Source organism: Gigantopelta aegis, chromosome 10 (assembly GCF_016097555.1).
Source record: "Gigantopelta aegis isolate Gae_Host chromosome 10, Gae_host_genome, whole genome shotgun sequence".
Classification (NCBI taxonomy): Eukaryota; Metazoa; Mollusca; class Gastropoda; order Neomphalida; family Peltospiridae; genus Gigantopelta; species Gigantopelta aegis.
In genome coordinates this window covers 15,446,650-15,462,321 of record NC_054708.1, presented here as the reverse complement: position 1 = coordinate 15,462,321, position 15,672 = coordinate 15,446,650, and the positions used below count along the sequence as shown (strand labels likewise).

At 37.6% G+C, this 15,672-nt stretch overlaps 1 protein-coding gene across 2 annotated transcripts in view; it reads left to right on the top strand.

Moving 5' to 3' along the window:
* LOC121384019 (outer dynein arm-docking complex subunit 3-like) overlaps positions 1 to 15,672 on the top strand; it is a 46,387-nt gene that overhangs the window by 14,267 nt on the left and 16,448 nt on the right. For both annotated transcript variants that reach the window (XM_041514155.1, XM_041514156.1), the window contains exons 6-11: positions 2,594 to 2,698; positions 5,647 to 5,769; positions 9,828 to 9,965; positions 11,928 to 11,955; positions 13,966 to 14,072; positions 14,982 to 15,142. In XM_041514155.1, coding sequence (XP_041370089.1) covers positions 2,594 to 2,698; positions 5,647 to 5,769; positions 9,828 to 9,965; positions 11,928 to 11,955; positions 13,966 to 14,072; positions 14,982 to 15,142 — 662 coding nt within the window. The remainder of the gene's footprint in view (positions 1 to 2,593; positions 2,699 to 5,646; positions 5,770 to 9,827; positions 9,966 to 11,927; positions 11,956 to 13,965; positions 14,073 to 14,981; positions 15,143 to 15,672) is intronic.

Genomic DNA, 15,672 nt, shown 5'->3' with positions numbered 1-15,672 from the left:
TAGCAGTACTCTCAGAATGTTTGTTGCTATTGCTTGTCTGATGTTGCTATAAAACATTTATCGACTTTTAAATCCTCTATTATATTTTTTTAAGATATACTCACCTTTATAAACTACCCCTGACATGTCGTGATATTTTCATATTGTTAGAAAATGAATAATCTTTGAAATCTAATTGAGATAAATCATAATAGCTAATGCTTTCAACTGCATGCAACTGTTGCAGGATTTATTAAATGCTTTTACTTGAATATATAGTTTCATGTTTGGATATTAACAACATTCTCGAGTTTGATTAACTGTAATATTATTGTCATGTTTCAGCTCACAAATATATAGTTTCATGTTTGGATATTAACAACATTCTCGAGTTTGATTAACTGTAATATTATTGTCATGTTTCAGCTCACAAATATATAGTTTCATGTTTGGATATTAACAACATTCTCGAGTTTGATTAACTGTAATATTATTGTCATGTTTCAGCTCACAAATATATAGTTTCATGTTTGGATATTAACAACATTCTCGAGTTTGATTAACTGTAATATTATTGTCATGTTTCAGCTCAGAAATACATAGTTTCATGTTTGGATATTAACAACATTCTCGAGTTTGATTAACTGTAATATTATTGTCATGTTTCAGCTCAGAAATACATAGTTTCATGTTTGGATATTAACAACATTCTCGAGTTTGATTAACTGTAATATTATTGTCATGTTTCAGCTCACAAATATATAGTTTCATGTTTGGATATTAACAACATTCTCGAGTTTGATTAACTGTAATATTATTGTCATGTTTCAGCTCACAAATATATAGTTTCATGTTTGGATATTAACAACATTCTCGAGTTTGATTAACTGTAATATTATTGTCATGTTTCAGCTCACAAATATATAGTTTCATGTTTGGATATTAACAACATTCTCGAGTTTGATTAACTGTAATATTATTGTCATGTTTCAGCTCACAAATATATAGTTTCATGTTTGGATATTAACAACATTCTCGAGTTTGATTAACTGTAATATTATTGTCATGTTTCAGCTCAGAAATACATAGTTTCATGTTTGGATATTAACAACATTCTCGAGTTTGATTAACTGTAATATTATTGTCATGTTTCAGCTCACAAATACATGTATTAACTATGCTTTTGCTTTAACCACAGTTTGATGCTTGAACTGATGAATATTAACTACATTTTGATATTTGAAATGATGAATATTAACTACATTTTGATATTTGAAATGATGAATATTAACTACATTTTGATATTTGAAATGATGAATATTAACTACATTTTGTTGTTTGAACTGATGAATATTAACTACATTTTGATATTTGAAATGATGAATATTAACTACATTTTGTTGTTTGAACTGATGAATATTAACTACATTTTGATATTTGAAATGATGAATATTAACTACATTTTGTTGTTTGAACTCATGAATATAATATTAACTATATTAAATGTTTGAACTGATAAATATTAACAACATTTGATGTTTGAACTAATGAATATAAACTATAATAAATGTTTGAAATGATACATATTAACCACATTTTCATGTTTTAACTGAAGAATATTAACTACATTTTAACATATTAACCAATGAATATAATTACATTTACATGTTTGAATTTATGAATATTAACCACCTTTTGATGTTTGAACTGCTGAATATTAACTATATTTTGATGTTTGAACTGATGAATATTAACTACATTTACATGTTTGACATGATGAATGTTAACTACATTTTGATGTTTGAACTTGTAAATATTAACCACATTTTGATGTTTGAACTGCTGAATATAATATTAACTATATTAAATGTTTGAACTGATAAATATTAACAACATTTGATGTTTGAACTAATGAATATAAACTATAATAAATGTTTGAAATGATACATATTAACCACATTTTCATGTTTTAACTGAAGAATATTAACTACATTTTAACATATTAACCAATGAATATAATTACATTTACATGTTTGAATTTATGAATATTAACCACCTTTTGATGTTTGAACTGCTGAATATTAACTATATTTTGATGTTTGAACTGATGAATATTAACTACATTTACATGTTTGACATGATGAATGTTAACTACATTTTGATGTTTGAACTTGTAAATATTAACCACATTTTGATGTTTGAACTGCTGAATATTAACTACATTTTTATGTTTGAAGAGATTAATATTATCTGTAATTTGATGATTTAACTGATGGATATTAATCACATTTTTATGTTTAAACTAATGAATATATTAACTTCATTTTTATGTTTGGACTAACAAATATTAATTACATTTTTATGATTGAACTGACAAATATTAACTACATTTTTATGTTTGAACTGACGAATATTAACTACTTTTTTATGTTTGAACAGTTACTAATGAATATTAATCAATACCATTTTGATATTTGAACTGATATAATATATTTAACTATATTATTCTTTAAATTGATGCATATAATTGATACTATAATTTCATGTTCAGACTTACAAATATGAAATTTTACATTATTGTGTTTGAATTAATGAATATTAATTGTATTCTTAGGAATTCCGTAGACTTGAGAACGAGCTGGAGAAGTCAAAAATAAAATATGATGCTTCGTTGAACATAAAGCAGAGATATGAACAAATACTGGGACATCTCAAACTGGTATGCACAGTTTAATTCTTCTAGGTAGGGTTGGGTAAGGGTGGGACTTGGCATAGTGGTACAGTGCTCGCCTGATGTGCGATCGATCTAGGATCGATTCCCGTCGATAGGCTCATTGGGCTATTTCTTGTTCCAGCCAGTGCTCCACAGCTGGTGTAACAAAGACTGTGGTGTGTACTATCCTGTCGGTGGGATGGTGCATATAAAAGATCCCTTGCTACTAATTGAAAAGAATAGCCTATGAAGTGATGACAGCAGATTTCCTCTCTCAGTATCTGTGTGGTCTTTAACCATATGTTCGACGCCATATAACTGTAAATAAAATGTTTTGAGTGTGTCGTTAAATAAAACATTTCTTTCATTCTAGGTAGGGTTGGGTTTCAGGCAAGGTTTCAAGATTTTTTTGCAATGGGGGATGGGTGGGGGTGTGGTAGTTTCAAAAAACTACTTTCTGTGAAATCCTGAGGTCAGGTCAGGTCATAGGGTGTAACGTGCACATTGAGAGCAAGCATGACAGGAATGGGGTTGGTGTGGATGGGAGAAGAGACTGCACGCACTTGGCAAGTGCAAGAGGTCACCAGCAGCCCGACCAGAGTTGGAAGCAGGGAGGGGCATCTGTGGTGCTATTGAATTTTCAATGTCCCATTGGATTGAATCCAAAAATAACTTTTGCCCAGTTTTCTTGAAATAATTTAGCTCATGATTTGGAATAGTTCATCGAAAGTAAAATTAAGGAGCTATCTAAGTAATATTGACTTAGTTGGCCGAATCATAGCTCTTTTTAGAACCTTGCCTATTGCAGTCTGTCGTGGTTGGTCTCCCATAGTTCCCCCCCAGTTTTAGCCCTTCGGCGGGATCGATTGATTGGGTGATCATTTTTTTCAGTTCTGCACTTAAAAGTGCATGGGCAGTTGGTGGGGGCAACTCGTGGAGTCTTGTTGAGATCCCTTATAAGGGCTTGTATATTATGTCCCTATAGGACCAAGAGGTAAAGGCTGGAAAGCTTGTGCCGTTTCTTGTTGTTATCCTTTTTGTTTGCTTTGCTATTCCTCCTCTTCCATCTTGGTCATCAGTTCATCCACTAGAGCTAGGCGGTATTGAATTTTGAGGTTCGGTATCAATATGAGTATTTTTGGGGTAATTTACCTCAGTATTGGTACCAGAGCCAGTTTATAGTAAACACATGTAACACGTGCTACGGGCCCCGTTCTTCAGGAAGCCCCACGGTGTTGTGTACATTTATTTTTCCTGGGTCATTTTCCCCCTCTACCCAAGGGGGTTGCAAAATATGTATAATGGGAAGGGGGCCCCGCTGTTATTTGTGCTACAGGCCCCTTAAACTGGCTCTGACAGTATTCGGTATTGACACAATGCCAATACCTATACCAATATCGAGTGGTATGTTTGGTATACTCGGCTTTAAATGCATGCCTGAGTTAAGGCTCACCTGCTAATTTTATCTAAATAAAATAAAATTCCATACACACGGCTCTTGTCTGATTTATACTCAACCCATTTTGCGTTCCTCAGATTTATTGTTAGTGCTCTACTAAATGGCGGGAAACATTTTTCAATACTGAAATTTCGGTATTTTGAAATTTGCTAGGTATGGTAAATCATGGTACGAACACTTTGGCAATACCCAATTTTCTCTTGTTTGGCTAAAATACACATTTTGTTAGGTACTTAAATTTGTGAATCGAAATGGTTGTATCATAAAATCACATTATATATATATTATATTTCCATTGTGTTCTTAAATTTGTTGTTTGCTTGAGTGCATGGATAAGATAAAAACTGGATCATCAAGGAAAACAAGTGATTTCACTGTAAACAAATAATTTTGAGCTTACAAATAAGTACTTTGAAATTAATAAATAGAAATTCAGAAGTAAGGGACAGGGTCGAGGTCCCTGACCCCCCCCCCCCCCTTGAATCCACATGTAGGTTCCAGGGATTCCAGGATCCACACCTAGGTTCCTGGAAACACACATTCTAAATTTGTTTTGGCTTTATCTCAAATCTAAAAGTTTGAATAAAGCTAGCATTTCATACCAGACGTTAGCGATCCATGCAGACTCCAGAAAGTTTTTATGGGAACTTGGTAGCAGATGGCCTGTATCAGACAGATGACACACAGCCATCTGCAGTTGTATTTCTATAAAACAAATAAAAATCTTTGGTCTGTGTTGGTCGCCAACCTGCTATAAATGTTTATGTAAACCAGGCTTAATGCAGCGTTCAAAATAAGCACTTTTCAATTTGTCCATTTGTGCGTCATTAAATAAAACATTTCCTTCCTTCCTTCATTAGAGATTTTAGTCAAGACTTTAAAAGTTTTATAAGAACATGCCCTGATTTCGTTCATTTTGGGTATCTAGATTTATCCAGGATTTTTGGCCAGGGTCCTATGTCTGATGGGATTGGGAAAATCAGCACAAGTAAAGCATACGTGGAATGTTTTTTCAGGCCACTGAAAGATGCAGTACACCACTGTTAAATTAATTTATTTTTACAAACATAATTAAATATATTTATTGGGAATGTTTAGTACAGAAATTTGGAAATTTCAGTGCCACCGTCTTTTGGGAAGGGGTTTATATGTTCGGACCCACAGAATGCCTGGATAAATGCCTGAGAACCCCACCTCCAATATTTTCCCCTCACTAAGATGAAATTAACTAATTTGCAGCGATACTTTCTTTCAGGAAGGGGCCTATATGTTCGGACACACAGAATGCCTGGATAAATCCCTGAGAACCCCACCTCCAGTGTCTCTCCCCCCCCCCCCCCCCCCCCCACTAAGATGAGATTAACTGATTTGTAGTGAAATTCTTTCTTTCAGGAAGGGGCCTATATGTTTGCACCCACCGAATGCCTGAATAAATCCCTGAGTACCCCACCTCCAGTGTTTTTCCCCCCACTAAGATGACATTAACTAATTTCAGGAGTGCCGTACGTATCCCGTGAAGCTGAGTAAAATGGAGCTAGAGATAGAGGAGTCGGAAAGGGATCTGGAGGAGGCGATGAGGATGAAGAAAAAGGCCGTCAAGTGCTGGGAGCAAGTGAACGTAAGACATCGGCATAGACAGTGCAGACCTCAATGTTCGAAATAAGCAGTGTCTGTTTGTCCTGACAAGTGACAAGTAAAATGTACCTCAATGCGTGGTTGTTCAGTGGACAAGTAATAATGCTGAATGCAGTTTCATTTTGAGCAATTATGCATACCGTCCTTGTACTTTAATAAAACAAAACATTTATTTGGATGAATGAGAATATTGCTGGACAAATAGATTTCTAGATGTACCTGTCCAGTGGACTAGTGAAAAATTTTGCTTAATTTTATCGCTGAACCTGTCAGCCACCCAGATTCTGCAGGAGACACTCGATATTTGACCAGGGCCCGTGCTTATAAAACATTTAGAGTCCAGACTCAATCTTTAATGATGTCACACAAATACAATTTGTATAGCGTTGTCATGACAATAGGGTTTCGGATTTTATTAGAGTCTCGAGTCTAGACTCTAAACATTTTATAACCGCCAGGCTGGGTATCCTGATCTCCTGTACGGGAGGACGTTTCTCATGGGAAATCGTTTTTGTTTCTTTTTTGTGCTTTTTTTTCTAAGCATAAAAGAAAATTCAAGCTACTATGACTGTTTAGGCATAATACCACCTCTAACGTGTAAAACGTCTCCACACTAGACTACACAATGCAGCTATCACATGACATTGTATTCTTTTGATCTCCAGTAACTGAAGACTGTGTCTCGGACACCGATACACACATGTCATAACTGTAATCACATGTCAAGGCAAGTGACCCCCCCCCCCCCCCCCCCCCCCCCAGTTAACTATATAAACACTAATTGTATCAGATAGTTTTGCATGTTTATCCAGTAAAATGTTGGTAACAAGAGTACACGTCAAGGGATTATTTTTGTGCAATTAATAAAAGTGTACTCTATTATACTGGATTGTACTGTATGGCACTGTACTATACTGGTGTTGTACTGTATGGCACTGTACTCTATTATACTGGTTTGTACTGTATGGCACTGTACTATACTGGTGTTGTACTGTATGGCACTGTACTCTAGTATACTGGGTTGTACTGTAGGGCACTGTACTCTATTATACTGGGTTGTATGGCTCTGTACTTTGTTATACTGTGTTGTACTGTATGGCACTGTACTATACTGGTGTTGTACTGTATGGCACTGTACTCTATTATACTGGGTTGTATGGTTCTGTACTTTATTATACTGGGTTGTACTGTATGGCACTGTACTATACTGGTGTTATACTGTATGGCACTGTACTATACTGGTGTTATACTGTATGGCACTGTACTATACTGGTGTTATACTGTATGGCACTGTACTATACTGGTGTTGTGCTGTATGGCACTGTACTATACTGGTGTTGTACTGTATGGTAGTGTACTATACTGGTGTTGTACTGTATGGTAGTGTACTCTATTATACTGGGTTGTATGGTTCTGTACTTTATTATACTGGGTTGTACTGTATGGCACTGTACTATACTGGTGTTATACTGTATGGCACTGTACTATACTGGTGTTATGCTGTATGGCACTGTACTATACTGGTGTTATACTGTATGGCACTGTACTATACTGGTGTTATACTGTATGGCACTGTACTATACTGGTGTTATGCTGTATGGCACTGTACTATACTGGTGTTGTACTGTATGGTAGTGTACTCTATTATACTGGGTTGTATGGTTCTGTACTTTATTATACTGGGTTGTACTGTATGGTAGTGTACTTTATTATGCTGGGTTGTATGGTTCTGTACTCTATTATACTGGGTTGTACTGTATGGTAGTGTACTCTATTATACTGGGTTGTTCTGTATGGCACTGTACTCTGTTATACTGGGTTGTACTGTATGGCACTATATTCTATTATACTGGGTTGTGCTGTACAGGTACTATACTCTATTATACTGGGTTGTTATGTGTGGCACTGTACTCTATTATACTGGGTTGTACTGTATGGTAGTGTAATCTATTATACTGGGTTGTACTGTAGGGCACTGTACTCTATTATACTGGGTTGTTATGTATGGCACTGTACTCTATTATACTGGGTTGTACTGTATGGTAGTGTACTCTATTATACTGGGTTGTACTGTAGGGCATCTATTATACTGGGTTGTTATGTATGGCACTACTCTATTATACTGGGTTGTGTGGTAGGGCACTACTCTATTATACTGGGTTGTACTGTATGGCTCTATACTCTATTATACTGGGTTGTATGGTTCTGTACTCTATTATACTGGGTTGTACTGTATGGCTCTGTACTCTATTACACTGGGTTGTACTGTATGGTAGTGTACTCTATTATACTGAGTTGTACTGTAGGGCACTGTACTCTATTATACTGGTTGTACTGTATGGCTCTGTACTCTATTATACTGGGTTGTATGGCTCTGTACTCTATTATACTGGGTCGTACTGTATGGCTCTGTACTCTATTATACTGGGTTGTATGGCTCTGTACTCTATTATACTGGGTTGTACTGTATGGCTCTGTACTTTATTATTCTGGGTTGTACTGTATGGCAGTGTAATATATTATACTGGGTTGTACTGTAGGGCACTGTACTGTATTATATTGGGTTGTATGGCACTACTCTATTATACTGGGTTGTACTGTATGGCACTGTACTCTATTATACTGGGTTGTACTGTATGGCTCTGTACTTTATTATACTGGGTTATACTGTATGGCAGTGTACTATATTATACTGGGTTGTACTGCACTAATGTTGCAGTGTACTGGTTTGAACTGTGTATTGGGTTGCACTACACTGTGCTGTACTCTATTACACTGGGTTGTACTGTATGGCACTGTACTCTATTATACTGGGTTGTACTGTATGGCACTGTACTCTATTATACTGGGTTGTACTGTATGGCTCTGTACTTTATTATACTGGGTTATACTGTATGGCAGTGTACTATATTATACTGGGTTGTACTGCACTAATGTTGCAGTGTACTGGTTTGAACTGTGTATTGGGTTGCACTACACTGTGCTGTACTCTATTACACTGGGTTGTACTGTATGGCACTGTACTCTATTATACTGGGTTGTACTGTATGGCACTGTACTCTATTATACTGAGTTGTACTGTATGGCTCTGTACTTTATTATACTGGGTTATACTGTATGGCAGTGTACTATATTATACTGGGTTGTACTGCACTAATGTTGCAGTGTACTGGTTTGAACTGTGTATTGGGTTGCACTACACTGTGCTGTACTCTATTACACTGGGTTGTACTGTATGGCACTGTACTCTATTATACTGGATTGTACTGTATGGCACTGTACTCTATTATACTGGGTTGTACTGTATGGCTCTGTACTTTATTATACTGGGTTATACTGTATGGCAGTGTACTATATTATACTGGGTTGTACTGCACTAATGTTGCAGTGTACTGGTTTGAACTGTGTATTGGGTTGCACTACACTGTGCTGTACTCTATTACACTGGGTTGTACTGTATGGCACTGTACTCTATTATACTGGGTTGTACTGTATGGCACTGTACTCTATTATACTGGGTTGTACTGTATGGCTCTGTACTTTATTATACTGGGTTATACTGTATGGCAGTGTACTATATTATACTGGGTTGTACTGCACTAATGTTGCAGTGTACTGGCTTGAACTGTGTATTGGGTTGCACTACACTGTGCTGTACTCTATTACACTGGGTTGTACTGTATGGCACTGTACTCTATTATACTGGGTTGTACTGTATGGCACTGTACTCTATTATACTGGGTTGTACTGTATGGCTCTGTACTTTATTATACTGGGTTATACTGTATGGCAGTGTACTATATTATACTGGGTTGTACTGCACTAATGTTGCAGTGTACTGGTTTGAACTGTGTATTGGGTTGCACTACACTGTGCTGTACTCTATTACACTGGGTTATACTGCACTGTAATGTACTGCAGTGTACTGGCTTGAACTGTACTGCAGTGTACTAGGTTGTACTTCACTGCATTATATTCTATTATACTGTGTTGTACTGCATGGTACTGTACTCCACTGTACTGACTTGTACTATATTGCAGAAAGACCTGTATGTCCGGGAGCAGCAGATCATTGCCTCCAAGAGATTACGCGACATGAAGCTGGGCAAGGCAAGGAGAGACGTGGATCGGCAGAAAGATTTGTTGGAGGCCGCCTCCAGGAGGGTTCATGAAGTCGAGGTGAGTATAACATACTATTTACCTTTCCACTAGTGTATGGACCGTGTACATCAGAGCATAGGTGTATGGGCTCCCATTTTTGTTGAGGAGCAGGCTGACTTTTGCCTGAATTAAATGAAAATACTTCAGTCTAGATAGCAATGTTTATTCATATTAGCATTACTTTCAGACTAACAGAGCCTTTTTCATGACTAAAATTACATATTGAATTAAGTTTCTTGTTTAAAATAGGACAGTCCCTACAACTGCTGAAAAAATGTCAGTCTCCAGTCAGACGAAAGTTCCAGAATTGGTGATACAGCTTTTTCTTTAAAAAAATGTTTTATGTCCTCATCTGCCTTGATTGATCCCTCCTCATTGGCCATGGTGCCTCTTCATCTGCCTTGATCAAACCCTCCTCATTGGCCATGGTGCCTCTTCATCTGCCTTGATCAAACCCTCCTCATTGGCCATGGTGCCCCTTCATCTGCCTTGATCAAACCCTCCTCATTGGCCATGGTGCCCCTTCATCTGCCTTGATCAAACCCTCCTCATTGGCCATGGTGCCCCTTCATCTGCCTTGATCGATCCCTCCTCATTGGCCATGGTGCCTCTTCATCTGCCTTGATCGAACCCTCCTCATTGGCCATGGTGCCTCTTCATCTGTCTTGATCGAACCCTCCTCATTGGCCATGGTGCCCCTTCATCTGCCTTGATCGTTCCCTCCTCATTGGCCATGGTGCCTCTTCATCTGCCTTGATCGATCCCTCCTCATTGGCCATGGTGCCTCTTCATCTGCCTTGATCGATTCCTCCTCATTGGCCATGGTGCCTCTTCATCTGCCTTGATCGAACCCTCCTCATTGGCCATGGTGCCCCTTCATCTGCCTTGATCGATCCCTCCTCATTGGCCATAGTGCCTCTTCATCTGCCTTGATCGATCCCTCCTCATTGGCCATGGTGCCCCTTCATTTGCCTTGATATCCTAAAAGCTTTCCTTCATATTTTCCCTATAGCCGAGACAACTTTTATGATTTCAGCTTCACCCCCCCCCCCCCAAATGCCATCATATGGACTCACAATGTTATAGTTTTTCACAATATAATAATTTGAGGAAGTGCAGCATTATTTTTTGTGTTTATTCAGGTGTTCTGTGGGTCCGAACAAAGGCCCCTTCCCAAAAGAAAGTTGCACTGAAAATTCCCAATTTCTATGCTAAACATTCCCGCTATATATATATATTTAATTATATCTGTTATAATAAATTAATTTAACTGGTGTAGTGCATTATTCAGTGGCCTGAAAAAACTATCCCAAGTATGATTTACTTGTGCTAATTTTCCCAAACCCAACAGTCATGGAATCCTGGCTAAAAATCTTGGATAAATCCCAGCGATGATGCTGTTGTAGCTATGGTGGGAATTTAGAATAAAAACAAAAATTGACCTGCCAGGTCAAAATCGACGCATACGTTGACCAGAGACCAGCAAAGGCTTTTTTGGGGCCTAATATCGAGTTTTTTTGCATACATACTGAATGTGTATTAACATATGTGTTATATTTTATGTTATATACTTGTAATGCACGACTCATTTGAATTTAGAATTTTTGAATATGTATTAAATAATTTAGCATCAAAATAGTTATGCCTGCACCTTTTTGTATTTAGCTATGGTGGGAATTTAAAATTTTAAAAAAATTGACCTGCCGGGTCAAAATCGAGGCATACGTTGACCAGAGACCAGCAAAGTTTAATTTTTTTGCCTAATATCAAGTTTTTTTGCATACATACTGAATGTGTATTAACATATGTGTTATAATTTATGCTATATACTTGTAATGCACGACTCATTTGAATTTTGAATTTTTGAATGTGTATTAAATAATTTAGCATCACAATAGTTATGCTTCAGCCTTTTTTGGTATTTTTCAAACTTCTTTTTTCACAAAATCATTTATAATGCTGATATTATTTTCTTTTCAGGAAATTATAGAATCAGAAGTGAACATTTGTAAGTGTGGACTTAAAAAAAATCAATAATTACTATAATTATATTACCTCAAATGAGGGGAACATTATACATGTAGATTTCATCATTCCTCTTTTTATATGCCCATCTATGATGGGTCAAATTATGGTATGGCGTTGTCCTTCTGTATGTCCGTACACCCGTCTGTTTAACTTTTTCGTGTCCGGACCATACCTTGCATACAGATGCATAAAGGACCATCAAACATCACAAGTAGGAACAAGTTGGGATGATGGTGTGTCATATACTATTACTAGGTCACTGTGATCTATATTTCACGGTCTACTGCACATAACTGTAAATCCTTGTCTGGACCATATCTTGCATACAGATGCATACAGGATCATCAAACCTCACATGTAGGAACAACTTGGGATGGTGGTGTGTCATATACTATTACTAGGTCACTGTGATTTTACATTTCACGGTCTACTGCATATAACAGTAAATCCTTCTCCGGACAATATCTTGCATATAGATGCATACAGGACCATCAAACCTCTCATGTAGGAACAACTTAGAATGGTGGTGTGTCACATACTATTACCAGGTCACTGTGACCTACTTTTCACGGTCTACTGCACATAACAATAAATTCTTGTCCAGATCATATCTTGCATACAGATGCATACAGGACCTTCAAACCACATGTAGGAACAACTTGGGATGGTGGTTGGTCCAAAATAAACTCTTCATCCATTCCATTGCAAACATTTCACATAAGTAAAACTGAATCATACCCATAACATATTCATTAATATAGATATGGTTTTCCATCACACTCCTGATGGGCATATCATGTACCTCACTGGTACTCTTGTTAAGTGTTTTGAGTCAGAGAATTTCACCTCTGGTCTCCCGTTTTCACTCGAAACTTAAAACAAATTGTCTTACAAAGCCTCTTTCTTGATCCCAGAACTCATACATGTTATCATATACATACAAAACAAGGGGAAGGGGTTGAAATGGGCTAAAATTCCAGCCAGATATTAGGCCCGGCAAAATATAAATTCTGCTAGCCCGAATCCAAATCTACCAGACCAGACATGGTTGACTCAAACTAATGTGTGAATATAAATGAAAATGGTTGCCGGGACAACAGGACGACAGACAAAACAATCTCCTCACCAGTGGTGATGTTAAGCTGCAAAAATTTCCGGGACGGCAGTATTTCGATCCCTGAAACCCATTTTAACATTCATATCTCGGCACACGGCAAACTCTAAAAGATATTTAGTCAAAGTACACATAAAAACATGCGTGGTCCCACACAGTAATACAAAGGGGTTTTTTTCTTCAGATTATTGCCCAAAATTTCTTGTTCCGGATATTAGGCCCAGCAAACTATAAATTCTGGTAGCACGCATGGTCCCACACAGAAATACAAAGGTGTTTTTTTAGCTTGTTGCCCAAAATTTCTTGTGAACATTTCCCCAAACCACTGTACACATACAAGGCACAAGGCAGACTAAAACATGTTTAGTCAAAGTACACATAAAAGCATGCATGGTCCCACACAGTAATACAAAGGTTTTTTTTTTAGCTTGTTGCTCAAAATTAAGTACATATACTTATTCCCATAATGCTAAATACATGGAAAAAAAGGAATATTTGTACAAGTGTTCAAGTTTAAGCTAGATTATTAGCAATTTGTTCAATTTGGTTAGAAAATCGTAGCCCAGTGGTAAGACGTTTGCTCAATGCGCGGTTGGTGTGGGATCGATCCCCATCGGTGAGCCCATTGGGCTATTTTTCGTTCCAGCCAGTGCTCCAAAACTGGTTAACAAAGGCTTTGGTAAGTACTACCCTGTCTGTGGGATGGTGCATATAAAAGATCCCTTGCTGCTAATCGAAAAAAGTATTCCATGAAGTGGCAACAGCGGGCTTGCTCTCAATATCTGTGTGGTCCGTAGCCATATGTCTGATGCCATATAATCGTAAATAAAATGTGTTGAGTGCATCGTTAAATAAAACATTTCTTTGTTTCACTAGGTGAGCAGGATGGTCCAACAGGATACTTTGCCGTCAAACAGTCACTGATTGCGTTGGAGGAGGCATTTGACAAACTCAAGAGGTCTATCAATGTTGCAGATCTCCAGGTGGGTTCAAAATAGATTAAAAGTTTATTTTGTTTAACGACACCACTAGAGTACATTGATTATATTAATCATCAGCTTATTGGATGTCAAACATTTGGTAATTTTAACAAATTGTCTTAGAGAGGAAACCCACTATTTTTTCCCCAATAGTTGCAAGGGATCTTTTATATATGCACCATCCCACAGGCAGGATAGCACATATCATGGCCTTTGATATACCAGTCGTATCAGGCAAGATCTTTACCACTGGGCTACATATCGTCCCTCATCCTGAAAATGACTATCTGAGTTTCCAGGAAGCATGCAGTGAACCCCTATAAATATCAGTCCCTTTGAGTTTTTCGGCTCATTTGCTTTTGACAACCTCTAAATTCCATTTTAGGAATTTTACGACCCCCCGCCTTTACAAAATCCTGGATCTGCCCCTACTTTAACTGTACAGATGATATACATCTGTGCAGAGCCTGAACTTAGAGGTAGAATGGGGTGTTTTGGCTACCGATTTCTCGCTCGTGCTATACCAGATATCGAAACCCAGTAGTCCACCAGGCTACTAGATTTCTTTTGCACGTTTGATTTGACACCCAATAGCCAATGTATTTTTGTGCTGGGGTGTGATTAAACATTCATTCATTAATGTAACGTGCTATAAAGGTAGTTTTCACAAGAGTATATTTCACAGTATACTGCTCATGATTAAAAAACACCACCCTAAACCAAAATAATTAAATAGCAATAAATTATTTTGCTTTTTTTTCTTTCGTTTTTTTTTTACTTTTAAATTTTAACTTAAAATTATGGGGCTACCAATTTTTACTGAGGGCTACTAGATTTTATAACCTGCTAGCCTGGTGGGCTACCATTGAAAAAAGTTAAGGTCAATGCCTGCTGTGTGTGTTGATGTTGCAGGATGTGGTGGAGCACGTAGCCAAACAGGACGAGACCACGGAGCGGCTGGTGGCAGCCAAGGAGGACATGATGCGGAGAATCAACAATGTGCGCGAAGAACACGAGAGAGAGGTCAATCTCCTTGACAGCATCAAGTTTGCCAACAACAAGCATGACCTACAGTAAGTCCACTTTTAGGGTCCATCTCCTTGATAGCATTAAGTTTGCCAACAACAGCCATGACCTCCAGTAAGTCCACTTTTAGGGTCCAACTCCTCGACAGCATCAAGTTTGCCAACAACAGCCATGACTTCCAGTAAGTCCACTTTTAGGGTCCAACTCCTCGACAGCATCAAGTTTGCCAACAACAGCCATGACTTCCAGTAAGTCCACTTTTAGGGTCCAACTCCTCGACAGCATCAAGTTTGCCAACAACAGCCATGACCTCCAGTAAGTCCACTTTTAGGGTCCAACTCCTCGACAGCATCAAGTTTGCCAACAACAGCCATGACTTCCAGTAAGTCCACTTTTAGGATCCAACTCCTCGACAGCATCAAGTTTGCCAACAACAGCCATGACTTCCAGTAAGTCCACTTTTAGGGTCCAACTCCTCGACAGCATCAAGTTTGCCAACAACAGCCATGACTTCCAGTAAGTCCACTTTTAGGGTCCAACTCCTCGACAGCATCAAGTTTGCCAACAACAGCCATGA